This window comes from Arvicola amphibius, chromosome 3 (genome assembly GCF_903992535.2).
Source record: "Arvicola amphibius chromosome 3, mArvAmp1.2, whole genome shotgun sequence".
Classification (NCBI taxonomy): Eukaryota; Metazoa; Chordata; class Mammalia; order Rodentia; family Cricetidae; genus Arvicola; species Arvicola amphibius.
The window spans coordinates 156,042,876-156,062,658 of record NC_052049.1 but is presented as its reverse complement, the minus strand read 5'-3'; the positions used below and the strand labels follow the sequence as shown (position 1 = coordinate 156,062,658).

At 42.5% G+C, this 19,783-nt stretch overlaps 1 protein-coding gene across 6 annotated transcripts in view; it reads left to right on the top strand.

The window, feature by feature from the left end:
* The first annotated feature begins 4,687 nt into the window (after positions 1 to 4,687).
* LOC119809163 (synaptotagmin binding cytoplasmic RNA interacting protein) overlaps positions 4,688 to 19,783 on the top strand; it is a 64,144-nt gene continuing 49,048 nt past the window's right edge. For 5 of the 6 annotated variants that reach the window (XR_005284629.2, XR_005284630.2, XR_005284628.2 and 2 more), the window contains exons 1-6: positions 4,771 to 4,902; positions 6,197 to 6,356; positions 7,062 to 7,180; positions 7,301 to 7,408; positions 10,005 to 10,118; positions 10,218 to 10,394. Coding sequence is in view for 3 of the 6 variants with exons in the window: in XM_038322012.2 (XP_038177940.1) it covers positions 6,209 to 6,356; positions 7,062 to 7,180; positions 7,301 to 7,408; positions 10,005 to 10,118; positions 10,218 to 10,394 (666 nt within the window). In the remaining 3 variants the exon portion in view is untranslated. Of the gene's footprint in view, positions 4,903 to 6,196; positions 6,357 to 7,061; positions 7,181 to 7,300; positions 7,409 to 10,004; positions 10,119 to 10,217; positions 10,395 to 19,783 lie in introns of all 6 variants that reach the window. The other variant, XM_038322010.2, reaches the window with a different exon arrangement.

The window sequence follows — 19,783 nt, the reverse complement described above, 5'->3', positions numbered from 1 at the left end:
AGTAGCAGATCTGGGTAGTCTGGCTTAATGCGTCCTCAAGTCTTATCTATAACACAGACAGACGATTCACACACACACACACACACACAAGACCTATATACTGAGCACTTCTCAGAACAGAGCTTTCATATTTTTCTTTATCTTAAAAATACCACAAAAGAGCCAGGTGGAGCCAGGTGGTGGTGCCACACGCCTCTAACCCCAGCACTCAGAAGGTAGAGGCAGGAGGATTTCTTTGAGTTTGGGCCAGCTTGGTCTACAAGAGCTAGTTCCAGGACGCGCTCCAAAGCTACAGAGAAACCCTGCCTTGAGAAAAAACAAACAAACAAGCAAAATAAATAAACAAATAAAAAGCTTGGCGATGGTGGCACATGCCTTTAATCCCAGCATTCCATTCAGGAGGCAGAGGCAAATGAGTGAGTGTCTTGAGTTTGAGGCCAGCTTGGTCTACAGAGAGAGTTCCAGGATGGCCAGAGGTACACAGAGAAACCCCGTGTCATAAACAAACATAAAAATACCATAAAAGTAAATAAAACCAATAATCTGTTTAGCTTTTTAAATAATTTTATAATTTTTGTTTTTTTGAAGCCGTCTCACTATGTAGCTCTGCCTGACCTGAAACTTGCTATGTAGACAATGTTGACCTCAAATTCACAGAGATCCTGTCTACCTCTGCCTCCCAAATACTGGGATTAAAGGTGTGCACTACCATGCCTGACCCTGTTCAGCTTTTAGCTTATTGGTATTTCCCCATATTTTAGTAATAATACTTCTAGTTCATGCCTGGAACCAGAATGCTTGAGTGCTGGGAGGACGATTACATTATTGTTCCATCTTTCATTTGGAAGATGTCAAGTGAGCTGGGTATGGTGTTTATTTGCTTGTAGTCTCTGCTATTTGGGAGACTGAGTCATGAGGGTAGCTTGAGCCTAGGAGTTTGAGACCAGACTAGAAAAGTAATGAGAGAGCGAGAGAGTGAGAGAGAGAGAGCGAGGGGGGGGGAAGTGTTTAGTAGAGAGCATAGCTGAGTGTCTTTTAGGCAGTTCTGCCTGGACACCAAGCACTTCTCTGAGTAAGCCCTTAGTTTCAGCTACCTTAGGAATTCTAGAATCGAGCAAAAGCCAGCTGCTGTTCATTAAGGAGCTAAAATGGGAAGACGAGGGTGTTAGACAGTAGAGGAACTTGTTGACTTCAAGATTTGAGCTTTGGGCTTGGGATGTAGTTCAGGTGACAAGAGAGCTTGTCTAGCTTCTGTGAAGTCAGTTCTAAAACTTGGGAGGTGGTGGTAGGAGCATCAGAAATCCAAGTCATCCAGGGTCAGCTGAGCTACAGGAGACTGAGAGGTGGGAAGGTAGACACAGTGTAGGATTCTCTGTCTCTCTCCTCTTGGTTTCTCGAGACAGGGTTGCTGGTTGTGGTGGTGCACACTGATAGGATTTGCTAAAGGAGGCAGAGGCAGGAGGAACAGGAGTTTGAGGCAGGGTTTCTCTGTGTAATAGCCTTGGCTGTCCTGGAACTCCCTCTGTAGACCAGGCTGGCCTGGAACTCACAGAGATCCGCTGGCCTCTGCCTCCTGAGTGCTGGGATTAAAGGCGTGCACCACCACTTCCCTGTTTAGAATTTTCTATTAGGTGTAATGTTTTGCTTGGGAGGTGCGGGAGGATGTTGGCGATCAAACAGGATAGACCACTAAACTCCAAGCGTTTCGTAGGATCTTTTAAGTACAGGTGTGGGCCGGGGGTTGAGAGTGCACACAAACAAGCAGACTTGGGCTAGCCTTGAATGGACCAGAACTTCAAGCCCCCCCCCCACAGACACTCTTTCGAGACAGTGTTTCCCAGCAGCTATGGAGTCAGTCCTGGTACTCGTTCTGTACACCAGGCTTGCCTTGAACTCACAGAAATCTGCCCTTCTCTGTCTCCCAAGTGCTGGAATTAAAGGCGTGTGACATTCATGATCTATTTTTAGAATGCATGGTAGAGGGTGCTGGTTATGCACTGTTGCAAGACAGATATGGAACTTTGGGAGAAGAGATAATTGACAGATTTGACTAACTGATGTCTCAGCAGGAAAATCTGGTGTCCTACACGACTTCTTTTCCAACTCATTCTGCTGGATGCTAATGGATGACTGTCCTGGCAATGGTAATTCTGGGGATGTTACTGTTTTGTTTTTCAGACAGCATCTCAAAGTGCCAGGCTGGCCTTGAACTTCATATTTAGCCCCTTCTCCTGGGATTATTGAAATGACTGAAGGAAGGAGCTGATGTTCACTATCTTTTGAAACATCAGAGTATCAAAGAGCCTTAAAAAAAGAAAAGGTATGGCAGCTGGAGAGATGGCTCAGTAGTTAAGGGTGCTTGTTATGGTTTAAATAAAACCGCTGCGCTATCCCCAGTGGAGGCAGTGTGAAGCAGGCCATGCCGCATAGTGAATGAGAGACCTAGACGGGTAGGCACACCATGCAGAGGAAGTGCGTATTTATTTAGTGGGTTATGGAGGGGTAAGGGAAAAGGGGAGATGGAGGAAGAGCAGAGAAAGAGAGAGAGAGAGAGAGAGGGAGAGGGAGAGGGAGAGGGAGAGGGAGAGAGAGGGAGGGGAGAAGGGAGAGAGACTGAAATGAAGAGACTCCAGCTGCAAGCAGATCTGCCTGCCTCAGCTGACGGGTGGGGTGGGGGAGTGGGCGGGGCTTATCTCTTAAAGGAACAGGACAGACCATTATAATGCTTACTGTCGCTCTTGCAGAAGACCCGAGTTTTAGTTCCTAGTACCTAAGCCCAGAAGTTCATGACTGCTTGTTAACTCTAGTTCCAGTGGGATCCAATGCCTCCATGAGCACCTGCACTCACAAGTGCACACTCACATGCCGACACACGCATACAGATAATTAAAATAGATCTTTACAGATGTGCAAGGAAAAGTAAAGAATTTAGGTCAGAGATCAAGAGGTTTCCATCAGAGAGTTCTTGACATAGCCCTAGGGAGCGGCACTTTTTAAGCAGGCTCTTGTATTCAGGAATGGTTAAAAAACGCTTAGGTTTCAAACTTTGTCCACCTTATTTAATCCATAGGCTTTTTATTACCTCTATTAATATTTTGGTTGTTTTTCATTGATACCATTATCCAGACCTTTGGCGTATGAACTAAAATGTCTTGCTAAATTAATCAAATACCATAGCAGGAATATTTAGATTTAGGCAATGGATAACCAGAGCCTTATTAAGCAGCTTTTGGTTAGATAGTACTTCAAAAGTATTTCCCATTTTGTCCCGCCAATGGAAAAAAAGCTCCATTTTATGAGTCTAGGCACTTAGAGGAGTGTTTGTCTAACTTCCTTTGGACTCCTGGCTTATAGCATAAAGCTCATTTGGGAGGAACCAGTAGCTTTCTAAAAATAAGCTTTTAGTTTTTATTTTTTTGCATAAAGTGTTATTTTTCATTACAGTTGGTCTGGATAAAATTAGTATCCATATCGTCTGAGACACAAACGCCTTTGTGTTGTCTTTCTTGTACCTAGTAAACGGTTACAAAGGAAATGTCACTTCACATAACATCTAGTTGCCAAGATGTTTGAAAAGAAACACAGACATTTTCCTCACAGTTGTCCTAGCCACGAAGATTTGTGCGGCTTCAAGTTGTTCAAAGTGTGCCAGGAGGAGCACTTAACTGCTTAAAAGGCCAGGGACAGAAACGGAATATTGCACAACCCAACACCACAGGGCCGGTTAAGCTTCCAAATCTGGCCTCCGTGTCATCCCCGGGCGAGAGGCGCTGGGATTTCCTCGCGAACCCGCGGCGCGGCGCGGGGCCCCTCCCTCCGCCCAGGGGATTCGTGGAAGCGGAGCCCGGCGCGCGCCGGGCCGCGGGATGCCCTATTGTCCGGCGGTGGAACCCGGGGCTCCCCGGGGTGACTCCCGAACTCCAGCCCCGCCACCCGGTCGCCCCGAACTCTGCCATCCGCCCCCCCACCCCGCGCGGCTCCCCTCCCCAGCAGCCCCATTGTCTGCCTCGCCTCGCCCCGCCCCGGGGGACACGTGCGCCTGCAGCTTCCCGAGCGCCCAGGGCGCGGTGCGGCGGGCGGCCCCGGCGTAGCGGGGCGACTGGTGCCGGGCACCCTCGGAGCCCGGGGCCGGTGCTGGGGCAGTGGGGGGCGGGGAGGGCGGGGTGGGGAGATGCCCGTCTCCTGACAAAGAACGAGTGGGACACGCCGAGCAGGCCGCCCCGCCCGCGGAGCACGAGGGAGTGTCCACACAGAGGGCGGGTCTCTCATTCACTTGGCCCCTCACCGCCGCCGCGGCGGAAGGGCGGGGTCTCGTCCCCCCACCCCACCAGGAGCTAGGGGCGGGGCGAGAGGCGGGGCCCGCGGGCGCGCGTCCTGAGGCGTCGGCTGCGTCGTCACGTCAGCGCGGGAGAGAGAAAGAGCGACTCGGCAGGGACTGGGGACGGGCCGTGAGAGCTAGCGAGGGAGGGCGTGAGCCAGAGTGCCAGCGAGGAGGAGAAGGGCGGCCACTCGTGTCCGAGCGGCCGCGGACGGGAGTTGGGACGCTGGGGGAGGAGGTGCGGCGAGGGAAGCAGGAAGGCCGAGGGGCCAGGGCGGCCGGCGGCCGGCGGAGGTGGCCGGGGGAGAAGGAGGAGCTGTAGGAGGGCAGGGGCTGAGGGAGTGAGTGAGAGAAGCGGACGCGCCAGGGAGGGGAGGGAAGGGGGGTCACGCGGGGGCGCGCGCGCGCACTGGGAGCGCGCTCGGAGGCGAGTGGAACTGGATCGGGTTTGCTGCCAGCGGCGTGAGCTTCGGCCGCCATTTTACAACAGCTCCACTCGCGCCGGACACAGGGAGCAGCGAGCACGCGTTCCCCGCCAGCCGACCCGGTCGGACAGGATTCCTCGGCCGCAGCCCCGCGGGAAGGTAACGACCGCCGGCACCCGGGTTCCGGGAGGGGAGCTCCATGACATTGTGGAGGGAGCTTGGGGGAGGGCGGCGCGGGGAGAAACCGGCTTTTCTGGAAAATGGATTCCAAGGGGGAGAGGAGCACGTTGGCCGTGGCTGCCAGGGAGTAGGCCGCGGCCGCGCCGCCACTTCCTCCTCTCCATGTGCTGCCGCGACTGGGCTTTGTCTGCGGCGCTCCGGGAGGAGGCGCCTCGGCAGCCCCGTGGCCCGCGCGGACCCGCGAGCGGCGGGCGGACTTGGTGCTGTCGTGGCCGGCGGCGCGGGAGTGGGCGGAGAGGCGCGGGTGCTGTCCCGCGGCTGGCCGGCAGGCTTGGGCGGTGCTCGGCTCCCGCGGGCGTGCGCCTGGCGGCGGAACGCCCTCCTGGCGCGGGCTGTCGGCCTCGGCGCCGCAGCCGCTGCGCCGAGGGGTGCGGGAGGCCGGGGGTCGCGGGCGCCTGGGGAGCGCCCGGGGCGGAGAGCCATGTGTCACGGCGGGGACGGCGGCGCTGGGGGGCGGGGAGAGCCCGTGGTCTGGCGCCGCCGCGGCCTCGGTGTTGAGGGGCGAGATTGTGCGGCTGCACCGTTCGGGGGGTTCGGACCGCGACTGCGGGGTGATGTGGGGAGGCGGTGACGACCGCCTTGGCCCGTTGCTTCGGTGGGTTTCCGTTGAAGGAAGTTGTAGGACATTTGAAGGCGCAGAGCACGTGTTTCGAATGGGCTCCTGGCGGCCGCAGTGGTGAGGCTGCCGCTCCGGGTGCGGAGTCGGGGGCGGGCTTTGGGGTGTGGGGGTGAAGGGTGGAGGAATTGGGTGGTGGGAAGGTGGCTTGTGTGAGCGCTTTGTTCTTCGCTGGCTGTTGTTACTGATCTATAAGCGGCAGGCGGGAAAAGCGCACTTTCTGGTTTACCTTGGAGAGAGACAAGCCCAGCGTTGCTTTCTTCACACACACCTTATTCTCCGTTGTGGAACTGCTGCATGTGGCAGGCTGGGCTGGTCCCTGTGCTGATTGGGCTTCATTTGTAATAAGGTTCTTCCTAGCGAGTGTTCGCAGGTGAAGTCAGGGGTGGTGCTCAGGAAGAATGTAGTGAATCGGTCCTTCTGTAACCCGGGCTCCAAATCTGGCTTGTCAGGTGACGGTGACTTTAAGGTTTCTTTCAAGGGAGGCGCTGGCTGGCTGGTTGTAGTTACTGGTAGAGAAAGTAAAGATTGGGACTGTCATTGTCCTGTATTCTTTTTGAAGATCCTAGTTTAATTTTGCTTATTGCGTTTGAACAGATCTCTGGAAACATGGCTACAGAACATGTTAATGGAAATGGTACTGAAGAGCCCATGGATACTACTTCTGCAGTTATCCATTCAGAAAATTTTCAGACATTGCTTGATGCTGGTTTACCACAGAAAGTTGCTGAAAAACTAGATGAAATTTACGTTGCAGGTAAGAACTAACACTTGCAAAATTACATTATGAAATTTTTCTATTGGATTTCTGGCTTTGAGCTAAAATAGCAACTTTTTGTGGTTTCCAATAAATGTGGGAACTGGAGCTTTGCCTTGTTCTGATAGTTGGTTAATTTAGGTTTGATCTAGAGTTTAAAGTGTAAAGGGAGGGATGAAGTGGGGAAAAGATCTCCCCAGGGACAGGCTGTCTGGCCTGATGGTTAAGTATATGATAGTAGCAACAGCTGCTAAATGTTGAGAGCAGCCCATGTGACTTTTTGGGGTATTTTTAAAGCAGGATTCTTGTTTAATAACTTGGTAAGTGTAGGCTAGTTCTCTTGTCTTTCTTGGAGTGGCGGTTCCTTTTTCTAGTGGCACTTGACATTGAGTAGATGTTCAGTTGTTATGCTTGGTGTTTTGTTGGTTGACTTAGGATCTGTAGGCCTATATATTTACTGTAGAAATACTGCAGTGTTCAGGACTACTTGGACACAAAACGGGATGTAAAATATGTTGACTCCTTTTTGTGTGGTTGAGAGGACTTAGTTCAGAATGGCTAGAGTATGTTTGTTCTTCATTATGTAGATACGGGGAATAGAATCGTTGTCACACGTGTATCTGTATTGGCCAATACAGGACTTCCTGAAGAAAATAATTTGAAAATTTCAAAAGGTGATAACTAACTAAATTTTCTCTTCTCCAGGGCTAGTTGCACATAGTGATTTAGATGAAAGAGCTATCGAAGCTTTAAAAGAGTTCAATGAAGACGGCGCATTGGCAGTACTTCAGCAATTTAAAGACAGTGATCTCTCTCATGTTCAGGTAATGTTAATTTCATGTCAGTGTAGAAAGAATAAAAAAGTACTTTTGATCTGCTCATTTAAATTTAATTAGATACAGACATAATAGTAATGTTAATATGAATGGAAAATTTCTTTACAGAACAAAAGTGCCTTTTTATGTGGAGTCATGAAGACTTACAGGCAGAGAGAGAAACAAGGGACCAAAGTAGCGGACTCTAGTAAAGGACCAGATGAGGCAAAGATTAAGGTATGTCTTTTAAAAAAACTTTCTGTAGCTTAAGCTTGTTTATTTATTTTTATTTATTTTATTTATTTATTTTTTATTTTTCTAGCTTTGGTAACTATTCTTAGGGTGTGGCATGAGTATATTTCTAAGGTTATTGTCTTCTAGTGACTAGATTTTGGAAAGTAACTCACCAAATTGTACTATCACTCTAAATTAAAAAGAGAAAGATTCATGGTTAAGTCTAAATTTGTACTTAACAGGTTATTGACAAATAAAACTAGGGGCAGATGGATGATTGTTCTTGGGAGGCTCGGGTCCTGATAAATTTGGAATTTTAATATTGCTTCTTAAATTGGGTTAGTAAGGATAGTTATTTCTCTCTCTCTCTCTCTTTTTTTTTTTTGTATTGATTTATGTGCTTTTGGTATGAAGGTGTCAGGTTCCCTGGAACTGGAGTTAAAGATAGTTGTTAGCTGCAAAGTGGGTGCTGGGAATTGAACCAGGGTTCTCTGAGAGAGCAGCCAGTGCCATCTCTCCTGGCCCAAGGATAGTTCTCCTCCCCCCCCCCCCCCAAAAAAAAAAAAAGTGTTTCTCTGTAGCTTTGGAGCCTGTCCTGGAGCTAGTTCTTGTAGACCAGGCTGGCCTCGAACTCAGAGATTGCCTGCCTCTGCCTCCTGAATGCTGGGATTAAAGATGTGCACCACCTCTGCCTGGCTGATATTCTAAAACCAACTTTTGACAATAGTACTGTTCAGTGTGGTAAGCAAAGACATTAGGTTAGGAGTGAAAGGGTTTTTTTTTTTTTAATTTTTTTTTATTTTGGTTGGTTATTTGTAAGGTCATAAAGGAAATTAAATGGCCTCATTTAGCTAGATTTTTAATGTTTGTCTTGGTGAGTATAGTTGAATATGGTTTGTTAGTTTGAAGTTGGTGTTCTTTAATATTGTTCCACTGTTCTTGAGGCAAAGGTTATGGTTTAAGAAAACCAGTTACTAAGAAGGGCATAAATGTGATATTTTGCGTGTATTGGAAAAGGAAGCCTGAATCATGAACACGATTGGAATATGAAGTTGTTATCAGATATCATGAGTTTTCACATGTCTAGCTGTGAGTAGATTGAGTTTGGATTATAATTTAGATTTTTTTGTTAAAAGTTGGGTTTAGTTTACATTGCAATTATTCCAGTGATTGAGAAATTTATTAAGAAGTTTTGAAAGTCTGGAAGGAGGAGGTTGAATAAACTTTAATGGGACTTAAATTTGGCATTTTTTAAAAAAATTATGTATACAGTATTCTGTCTGCATGCCAGAAGAGGAAACCCTGATCAAGTTACAGATGATGTGAGCCACCATATGGTTGCTGGGAATTGAACTCATGCTCTCTGGAGGAGCAGCCAGTGCTCTTAACCTCTGAACCATCTCTCCAGCCTCCATATTATGGCATTTTTATAAGGACGTTTGATGGAGGGTGATAACTTAGTTTTTATCTAGATTGACAGTGTTATTTGGGACATAGGAATATTACGGTTAAAAAATCTTTTGTAGCATAAAGATTTTCTATGAGCAAAAGGAATGGTAGCCTATTTGATTGCTAATCGTAGTGTCAAACCTTTAAGGAATAAAATTTGAGTGTAATGAAAAAGCTTAGAACATACAGCTGTTTAAGAAACTGTTAAAAAGTTTGTGAATACTTTTTAAATTGATATATTTTCATAAATCAGTGATTGTTTTTTACTTTGTTTTTGGGCAGGTCATGTTAAGCAAACACCCTACCACTGAGCTATAGTACACACAATTTCATTTGTGATGCTATTTGAGTAGAAGGGATGAAATTTGGGGGGACCGAGGTGACTCAGTGTCTAGTCATTCAATGAGATTTTGATAAGTTTTGTCATGTCTTTTTATTTTGAATTGTCAGCTAGTTAGCCCAGTAGTTTCGTTACTTAGAAAACTTGTTTTGTAGTTGATAAAATGGAGAATAGGACTTTTGAGGTTTTATTACTTAATGGATTATATATGTCCTTTTGTTACTTTTACTTATAATGAAGGATGAAGAGAAGCTGAGGGAACTAAATGTAGAAGTTTCATTGCTGTAGTTTCATGCAATTTTCAAAGTCATTTTGGCTATTTTTTTCTGAATGAGCCATGCTGTGTGGTATATAATACTTCAGCACCAGATAATAAAGAAGCTTTTCACATAACTTCCAATTGTATAGGCCTGGTTTAAGGAGTGGAGTGGTATCTTTAGTGGTCACAAAATGCTCATAAATGGCACTGCGTGTCTGGGGATTGGGTACAAGAATTTATTGGGTAAGAAATGCAGAGTTGGGAAGTAATCAAATTGTCATAGTTAATTTTAATTAAATTTTTATTAAGAGTGGATATATTTTAAGTTGTTGATGGACTTTAGTTTTTTTATTGCTCAGTAAATGATTGGACACTGAAAACTAATATTACAGAGTCCTGAAGTTTTGATAAGTATACATAAAAGGGAGAGTTCTAACACAGACCATACACATTATATGGAGGAATGTTGCTAAGATTTGAAGTGAATTGACCTAACTGTGTGTGTGTGTGATCATGTGAATGAAGCATTAATAATATTTGAACTTTTCAAGGCACTCTTGGAAAGAACAGGCTACACACTTGATGTGACTACCGGACAGAGGAAGTATGGGGGACCACCTCCAGATTCTGTTTATTCAGGTCAGCAGCCTTCTGTTGGCACTGAGGTAAAGAAACTTAAAAACTTGTACCATTTGTAGTAAAAGTTAGAGGCATCTAATTTCCTAAAGAATTCTCCATGATTGTAAATTCATATTAATTTACAGATATTTGTGGGGAAGATCCCCAGAGATCTATTTGAGGATGAACTCGTTCCATTATTTGAGAAAGCTGGGCCTATATGGGATCTTCGTTTAATGATGGATCCACTCACTGGTCTCAACAGAGGTTATGCGTTTGTCACTTTTTGTACAAAAGAAGCAGCACAAGAAGCTGTTAAACTGGTAAGTTGCCCCCCTTTAGTCTTTACATTTTCTATCTTTAATGTCAGGTTTTTCTTTTGTGCCATATCAGGCAGTTTTTGAAGTGCTGATGAGGTAATGTGCCTGTTACTTTTCCTCTGATGATATTGTATAGCAGGAATAGTGGATAAAATTCAAGATGGTCATATAGAATTCCTAGTTGATTACAGAAACATCTGTCTTTGGATATATCTTTTAAGTTTAATAGACTGTGAAAGGGTTTATGATGTGGCTCCCAAAGGTTTTTTCTCACACCTGAATATTTTTCCCTTCACAAATTCACAAAAGAGAACTGAAGAAATGGCTCAGCTGTTAGAAGCACTGGCTACTCTTCCAGAGGCCCCAGGTTCAACTCTGAGTACCCAGAGAGCAACTCAAAACCATTTGTTACTCTAGTTCTTAGATCTGTTGCCCTTTTCTGGTGGCACCAGTCCTGCATTTACTATACAAAACATACATATAGGCCAAACATCCACACACTTATATAAAACAGAATCAAAAAATAAATACTCAAAACTGGGTGGTGGTGGTGCATGCCTTTAATCCCAGTACTCAGGAGACAAAGGGATCTCTGAGTTCGAGGTCAGCCTGGTCTACAGAGTGAGTTCCAGGACAGCCACGGCTGCACTGAGAATCCTGTCTCAACCAACCAACCAACCAACCAATAGATATTCAGAGACATCAGGATGATAGCAAGCAACATAAAGGATTTTATTGTGAGTGGGAATATTTGATTTAACAACATCAGATAATCACAGCACTTGGGAGGCAGAGGCAGACAGATCACTTTGAGTTTGCCAGCGTGGTCTATAGAGCAAGTTTCAGGACCGGCTCCAGAGCTACAGAGAAACCCTGTCTTGGAAAAAAACAAAACAAAGAAAAAACAACAATAACCAAAAAACACCAGATATTAGGTGAGAACCTAATTGTTTCTTCTAATTCTAAAAATGTTAAGAATTAATGGCTTCTGAAACATACTACTTTTATTAAATTATACGAATCAAAAAGGTTGAGAAAGGTATAGTAGCTCATATCTGAATGCACCTGAGACACAAGGATTACCATGACTGAGGCCAGCCTGGTAGGGTGTATACCCACATGCATGTGCTCACCCCCCCACCCTATACCCCATACACCGCCACGATAAAGGTCATTAACTTGAGAGCAAGGGACTGTATGTATATGAGGAGTTGCAGGGATAAAGGGAAGGAGGAAATGATGTAATTGTATTTTAATTTCTAAATTATAAAAATGTTTATATAAGTTTTTATAAGAGCCAGATGTTAAAGCATAAGGAATGTGTTATTTCTTTTCTACTATGTAGTGTTAGCTTACTTATAACTTGAAATTGTGACCACGCTGGCTTCAAACTTCCAGAAATCTTCTTTTTCCACATGCTTATAGTTTTCGTAAACAACTCACTATGTTAGTTAGGTACTTGCTAAATTTTGTCGAATCTAAACAAATTTAAAAACTTAAGGCTAATTTCTCCTGAATACTTTTTTTTAAAGACTTACCTTTTTTTTTTTTTTTTTTAAATGTATACAGGGTTCTGTCTGCATGTATGACTGCAGGCCAGAAGAGGGCACCAGATCTCCTTACTGATGGTTGTGAGCAACCATATGGTTGCTGGGAACTGAACTTAGGACCTTTGGAAGAACAGCCAGTAGTTTTAACCTGAGCCATCTCTCCAGTCCCACCCTGAAAATTTTTAAAGAGGATAAGCAGGATATTTGAATTAGAAATCCTCAGATTTCTGAGGCTTTATTTGTTCATTCATTTATTTTTGAGACTCTCACTACAGCTGTGGAACTCAGATATCTGCCTGCTTTTGCCTCTGTAGTGCTGTGATTAAAGGCATGCACCACCATGCACTTTTTAAAATTTGGGTTATTTACTGTTATTTTTTTGGTTTTGACAATTTCATGCCTATATATAAGATAACATATTTATGTCCTCGGCCATTACTTTCTCATACCCTTCCCCCTCTTGCTGACAACCTGTTCTTCCCAACTAGTTTGAGAATGAGCAGAAGGCTGTTTCCTGGACAGCTTTGTAGTGGTTATACCACTGAAGAAATTGACGTCCCCCACCATTGCTATGAACGTCCAACTGCTCCACAGGGAAGGGTGGGATCTCCTGAGACCCTCTCTAATACTTGAGTTAAAGGTAGCTCAACTCCTCTATATCTGTGATTGCAAAGATATGTCATATCCAGAAGTTCATGCTTTATAGTACTCCTCCCCATTTTCCAACTCTGACAGTCTTTCTACTCCCAATTTTGTGCTGCTCCCTGAGCCTTGGAGGGAAAAATATAATTGACTCATTTAGACCAAGCAATCAATAGTCCCTTATTCTCAGTACTTTGACCAATTATGAGTGAGTCTCTGCCTCATCCTTTGCAATAAGTGTTTCTATGCCCAAGGCTGAGGGCATCACTAATGTATGATATAAACTTAAATGTTGAGGGTGCCTGGAGAGATGGCTCAGCAATGAAGAACACATACTCTTGTGGAGGACCCTAGTTTATTTCTAGTACTCACATGGGGTGGCTTATAGTCTTTTGTAACTCTAGCTTCTGGGTATCCAGCACCATCTTCTGGCCTCCTTGGATGCCTGCAACCAACATAGTCAAATTTTTTTCTTATAAAAAAAGGAATCCATAAATGTTTAGAAGACAGTTTAACTAAATGTCTAGTTAACAAAACAGCACATGGCCAACCTCTTGGGCCAGCCATAGACTTTCACCAGTTTTTACAGTATTGGACCTGTATTCTCTTTAAGAAGGTGGACTTAGGAGGATCTTTGTGAGTTCGAGGCCAGCCTGGTCTACAGGAACTAGTTCCAGGACAGATCCAAAGCTACAGAGAATCCCTGTTTCGAAAAACAACAATAACAAGCTAGTGGCTGGTTATTCTACTATTGCACTTACTGAATTTGCTGACATAATAGAATAATATATATAACCAAATATTTTGAAATGCTCTTAAATTGATCACCCCTTTTTAAAGTGTCTTTTGTAGCCAAAGGATGGCTTCGAACTTGCGTGTAGCCATGGAAAACATGTATTTGGGATTCTTCTGAATCTTAACCTCTTAAGCACCACGACTGGCTTGAAAATCAAAAACTTTTGTATACTGTATCTTTCTGACTTTCAGATTTGGTATGCTTAACCATCATTTTAAGAAAAGAAGGTGTATTTTGCAGTTTTCTGTTGCTTGAATCTTTACTGATGAGTAGAATTGAATATGTAGTCTTAACATTAGAAAATTATGTTTCTTGATTTTTTTTAAAGAGAATTCAGGAAATTTAGGTTTTTTTTTCCTTTTTTAAAATAATAGCCAACTTTGTTTTTAAATGTTTCTCTTAGACGGGCGGTGGTGGTGCACTCATTTAATCCCAGCACTCAGGAGGCAGAGGCAGGTGGATCTCCGTGAGTTCGAGGTTGTCTTGGTCTACAAGAGCTAGGTCCAGGAAAGACTCCAAAGCTACAATGAAACCTTGTCTTGAAAAACAAAGAATGCTTCTCTTTTAGAGGGAATATGATATAGCTCTTCAGGGAGCCATTTTCTGTAGTCTGGTAACCTTTGAGCTATCAAAAGTTAAGTTTCATCAGTTGAGGTGAAGTGAAGGCATTCTTGAAGCTATAGAAAGAAGTGCCTTAGAAATCATCTCCTCGGGGTTAGGGAGGTGACTCAGTGACCTAATGCCTGCTATGCCATCTTGAGATATAAGTTGAGATCCTCAGCACTCATGGAAAAGACAGGCTTGGTGATAAACTTGTGTAATCCAAGTATTGGGGGATGGGAACAAAGAATCCCTTTAACTCATTTGCTGTTCTTACCTGTAAACTCCATCCAGATTCACTGAGAGATCCAGTCTTAAAAATAAGATGAGAATTGATAAAAGACACCTAGTGTCAACTAGCTTGTATTTCCACTGTATACATGTGTATATGACACATTAAAAAATCATTTGCTTGGGATATAAAATACCATTTTTGCTAGGTAGCAATAAAGTAGCTTAAAAAGTGTTTTTTTTTACATGTATGGGTGTTTTTCCTGCATGTAAATCTGTACCACTTTGTGTGCCTGGTGCCTGTCGAGTCCAGAAGAGGGTGTTGGATCCCTGAAACTGGAGTTAACAGAGGACTGAGAGCTGCCAGGTGGGTGCTGGGAATCGAACCTTGAGTCATCTGGAAGAGCATGTTGGTGCTCTTAATGACTGAGCCATTTCCCTAAGCCCTTAAAAAACAAAATCCAGAAGCCTTTTGAAATTGGAGTAGTAACGTGAATGATGAAGACAACCATTTTACTAAAAACTAATAGAGAATTTTTGCTGTTGATACCAGACTCAACTTCTTGTGGGGTGGGAGGTGGGGAAGAAAGGATTAAGTTGGCATTAACATGAAATTTTTTTAAAATATCACTTTATATGTCTTGAGTGTTTTGCTTACATGTATATATGTGGGTTGTGTGTTTGCCTGGTGCCAGAGGTGTTTGGAAGAGGGCATCTGATCTTGTGAAACTGGAGCTATAGATAATTGTGAAACATCATGTGGTTGCTGGGAATCGAACCTTGGTCATCTGCAAAAGCAGCAATGCTCTTAACTGCCAGGTCTCCTTTCTGTTCCTGTAGTCTACATTTTTCCTATCAGATTCTCATTTCTAGATGAACTCCAGAAGCTTTAAATAGTGACAACATATATTTCACTATTAACATGATTTTTGAGTACCAGTAAATAGACTAAGATGTTGTAGAAAACTCCCATGGCTTAATAAATAGAATCCAAATTTGTATTGTTACGGTTTGAACATATATCATGTATTAATAATAGTATATTTTAACTCTAATACAGAAACTTATAGATGACCATGTAGCCTTTTTGATTGGTCTGTAAACTCTCATCCTTAACCTTTCCATATTTTTTTTCTGTCTATGATACAGGTCCTTATATAGGGTCATAATGTTTTAATTGTGCATAAATAGGAGACTTCGCAGTTTGGTGCCTTTTAAAAGATATTCTTAGTGGCACTTAGATCCATTGGAATCACTTGGATGTATCATCCTTTATATTTAAGATTTTTTTTTTTTTCGAGATAGGGTTTCTGTGTAGCTTTGGATCCTGTCCTGTAACTCACTCTGTAGACCAGTCTGGCCTCGAACTCAGAGATCCTCCACTTGCGTCTGCCTCCTGACGACTGCTGGAACGAAAGACATGCACCAGCAAGGTTTTTTTTTTTGTTTGTTTGTTTTTTTTTTTTGAGACAGGGTTTCTCTGTGGCTTTGGTGCCTGACCTGGAACTAGCTCTTGTAGACCAGGCTGGCCTTGAACTCAGAGGTCCTCCTGCCTCTGCCTCCCAAGTGCTGGGATTAAAGGCGTGGGTTTTTCTTTTTTAAAATTAGCTCTTTATATAAATGTTATGCCTGCATGTGTGCATGTGCACCATGTATGTTCCTGGTGTGGTGGAGGCAAGAAGTAGGTATCAGATCCCCAAGAACTGTAGCTACAGATGGTTGTGAGTCACCCTGTGGGTGCTGGGAATTGAATATGGGTTTTCTGGCAGAATAGCTAGTACTCTTAACTCGTCTATTCTTCCAGCCCCTTTAAAAACTTAAAATTTCTTAGGATATTTTTGTTTGCGTGTATTTCTGTGCAATATATGGATGCAGTGCCCTTGGAGGTCAAGATTAGCTGGATTATGGATGCTGGGAATTAAACCTGTAGTCCTGAAATAGCAGCTATTCTGTACTGGAACCATTTTCCTAGCCCCTTAAAAAGGGATTCATTATTGTGCATGGAATTTTATGAGATTTACTTTTAAGATGAAAATAACTAGATTTTTGAGGGAATGAAGTGATTGAAACACATGAAAATACAAAATTGGCCAGGTGGTGCATGCCTTTAATCCCAGTACTTGGGTTGCAGAGGCAGACGGATCTCAGTCAGTTCGAGGCCAGCCTGGTATACCAAGCAAAAGTGAGTTCCAGGACAGCCAGGACTGTTACACAAAGAAACCCTGTCTCAAAACACTATAAAAAAACAACAAAACCGAAATTGACTTAAATGTTTTCTGCTACTTTGTGTCTGTGGAAATGAGCATGCTTTTCCTAAATAATTTCTCAGTAGAGCATACTTTAGAAATTATCTTGATGTGGGTATATTTTGAGGTTCTATTTGAGTTATAACTCTGACCAATGTTAATATTTATGTAATTGAAGTATCAGTCTAGTTATACAGAACCAAACATTGGGAAAAATTCTTCTTAGTGAGTCATAGATAAAATTGAGGCTCTTTTTTTTTTACGTTGTATTTTGAGAAATATTTTAGGTAAGATGTTTGGACATTAAATTTTTTTATAGTGGTTTTTTTTTCTTTAGGATAAAACTGTTTTAAGTTGGGCATGGGGGCGCACACTTTTAATCATAGTGCTTGGGAGGAGAGGCTACAAAGCTCTGTAGTGAGACCATGTCTCAAAAAAAAACTAAAACAAAAATCCAAAAAACACTGAAAAAACAAAACAAAAAATCAAACTATTACAGATTATAAATTTGCATTTTTTTGTAGGTTTTCTGTAAAACTGGGTTTATTGTTGAGAACTAAAGAAAAGTCATGAGGTTAAAACAACTTCGGGATTCTTTATAATTATTTTTGTTGGGCACTTCGGCATATACCTTTAATCCAAACATTTGGTAGGAAGAGACAGGAGTGTTTCTGAGTTCTACGACAGACAGGGCTACACAGAGAAACCCTGTCTTGAAAGCCAATATATATGTACTGTTTTAAAAAATTCACACAATGTATTTTGGTCATTTACATTCCTCCCTTTACTCCTTCCAGTTCCATTCCCACCTCTCCTTCTCCCCAATGTCGTTATTTTCTTTTCTTTTAAAGGACAAAGTCTTATTGAGTAGTCCTGACTGGCCTTGGAATTCATAGATCTGTCTGCCTCTGAGTATTTGAATTAAAGGCAAGTGTCACGTGGTCATCCTTTAAAAAATAACCCTTGTGTCCAGTTTGTGCTGCCCTTGTTTCTGTGTATGGTAAACTTACCAGGGGCCATACCCCTAAATAAAACTTGATTCCCTTTACCCCAGAAGTAATTAAGTGCCCATATGTACTCAGTTAGGAATGGGGGCTAGTGAACTTCTTGCTTCTCCGTGTTAAAGTGCTGACTAGCTTGTGTATTTATGGGTGCAATGATCCTGTCAAGTCTTAAAAGACACTTTGTTTTGGCCCGCCCTGACTTTCTCTCCCTTCTTGATAAAGGTCTCAGTTATAACTGAGTACTCAATTGACATTTATCCCTACACTTGGTCGAGTTGTGAGTTTCTGCCCTAACCACCTTCCGTTGCACAAAGAAACTTTTTTCATGAAATCTGAGATTGTATATAGAGGAATTAATTTAGAGGGCAGTTTGTCTGAATCTGTAAAGAGGCAGTGGGTGATCTGTGAGGCAGTGTAGCTTATTAGCATCACCTAAGTGTGGTACTACGTTTCTTTATCTGGACTGCCTACCATAAACTAGACATAGCGATTTAAGTAGTAGTACGTTAATGTAACAAGTAGCCTAGGTGTTTGAATTACGTAGTTAGGTAGTGTAGAAGATCTCAAATAGTATCTATTTTTAAAATAAAAATTTACTTTTATGTGTAAGACTGTTTGCTGGATATGTATGCAGCACCTGACATGGCATGTGTGTTTATAGAGATTTTTTTTCTATTTTTCTGAGATGATATCTACTTGTATATAGACAGTGAAGTTTTTACTAGCGTTGATTTTTGGAAAAGGGGCTTAACCTCAGCCTCCCAATGCTGGGAGTTTAGACACTCAGATGACATACTTTTACCTTGTGTTGTGTCTGGTGGTGTGTAACTGGCTAAGGTTTTTGCCATGAATTTGAAGCCAATTTGGGCTATGTTATGGGACCCTTGTTAAACAAAATATGTAAATATATTCACATAGATGTGTATACTACCATCATGTATGTATAATCATTGTAGTTAATAGAGCTGGCGAAATAAATCCATGAACTATTTTACCAGCAGTTTAGAAAATACTTGTGTTTAACATATGAATTTACTGAATTCTTTTGAGTCTATTTAATTTTCATTATCAAATCTTAACATATTTTGCAGTAAGTACTTTATTCATTGTTACTGCCTTCCCTTTTCTCTCCTATTTCTCTCCCTTGCTAGTATACTTCCTTCAGATAATTCCCTTCTGCTCTCTTGTCACATATGTTTTTAAATACTGTAGTCTGTATATGAGAGAAATGTTAGCATGACAGTTTTTATTACAGGTGCATAAGTGTTGGTTTGGAGAGTTTATATAGACGGGAGACATTATTTATGATTGAATTGCCAGCAGATGGGGCAAAAGATGAAGGGAGGGTAAAAGGATTTACTGGGGTTTGGGTTGGTAGAGAAGGCTTAACAGAATTGAGTAGCACAATGAAGAAAATATGGCTAGTTTTAATAGTATTTTATGGAAATAAGTAGGAGATAAATCTTCTGTAACAAATGCCAGAATGTAGTTGTTTAAAACTGCAATGATTTCTTTCATTGTATAAAGTTTTGAACTTTAGAGTGGGTGTCATGAGGATTGAATTATGGAAAATGTTTGAATGAAAAAATAAAGGCTAAAAGAGGGATACAACAATAAAGAGGATAAGGATAATTTTTTTGAAGAAAAAAAGATTGTACTTTGGATGAGAAAATGAGTATCTAAAACATTTGATAGCCCAGGAGAAAAGTTCACAAGGTATAGTCAAATCCTTGTATAACTAATATGCAGTGACTGTTGAATAAGCTAGACTGTTTAGTAGAGGTGTATGTATCTGTGGGTGAAATAATTAGTAGTCTCCTCAATCTCAGTCTGTATTTACCAATATTATATTGTAGATGACACTTTGAAGTGATACTTGAGAGTGCTGGCTTCTTGGAGGTAGGTAGTTTTGCTTCCATTATTGGAATAGAATTAGTCAAACATAAGGAACAGCTTAAGTCTTGAGCATTATATGTAGGCATAAGAAGAGTTGTCTTTCTAGCAAGGAAACAGATTTCACTGGAACTTTTTTTTTCTTTTTATTTCTTTGTTTTTCAAGACAGGGTTTCTCTGTGTAACAGCACTGGTTGTCCTGGAACTCATTTTTATACCAGGCTGGCATAACTCGGAGATCCACCTGCCTCTACCTCCCCAGTGCTGGGATTAAAGGTATGTATGCCACCACCACCTGGCTCACTAGAATTTTTAAGAATAGTTTTTTGTCTCAGTATAGAGAAAACTTTTTATTTCTTTTTAAAGATTTATTCTGTATACAGTGTTCTGTCTGCATTATGCCTGCAGGCCAGAAGAAAACGACAGATCT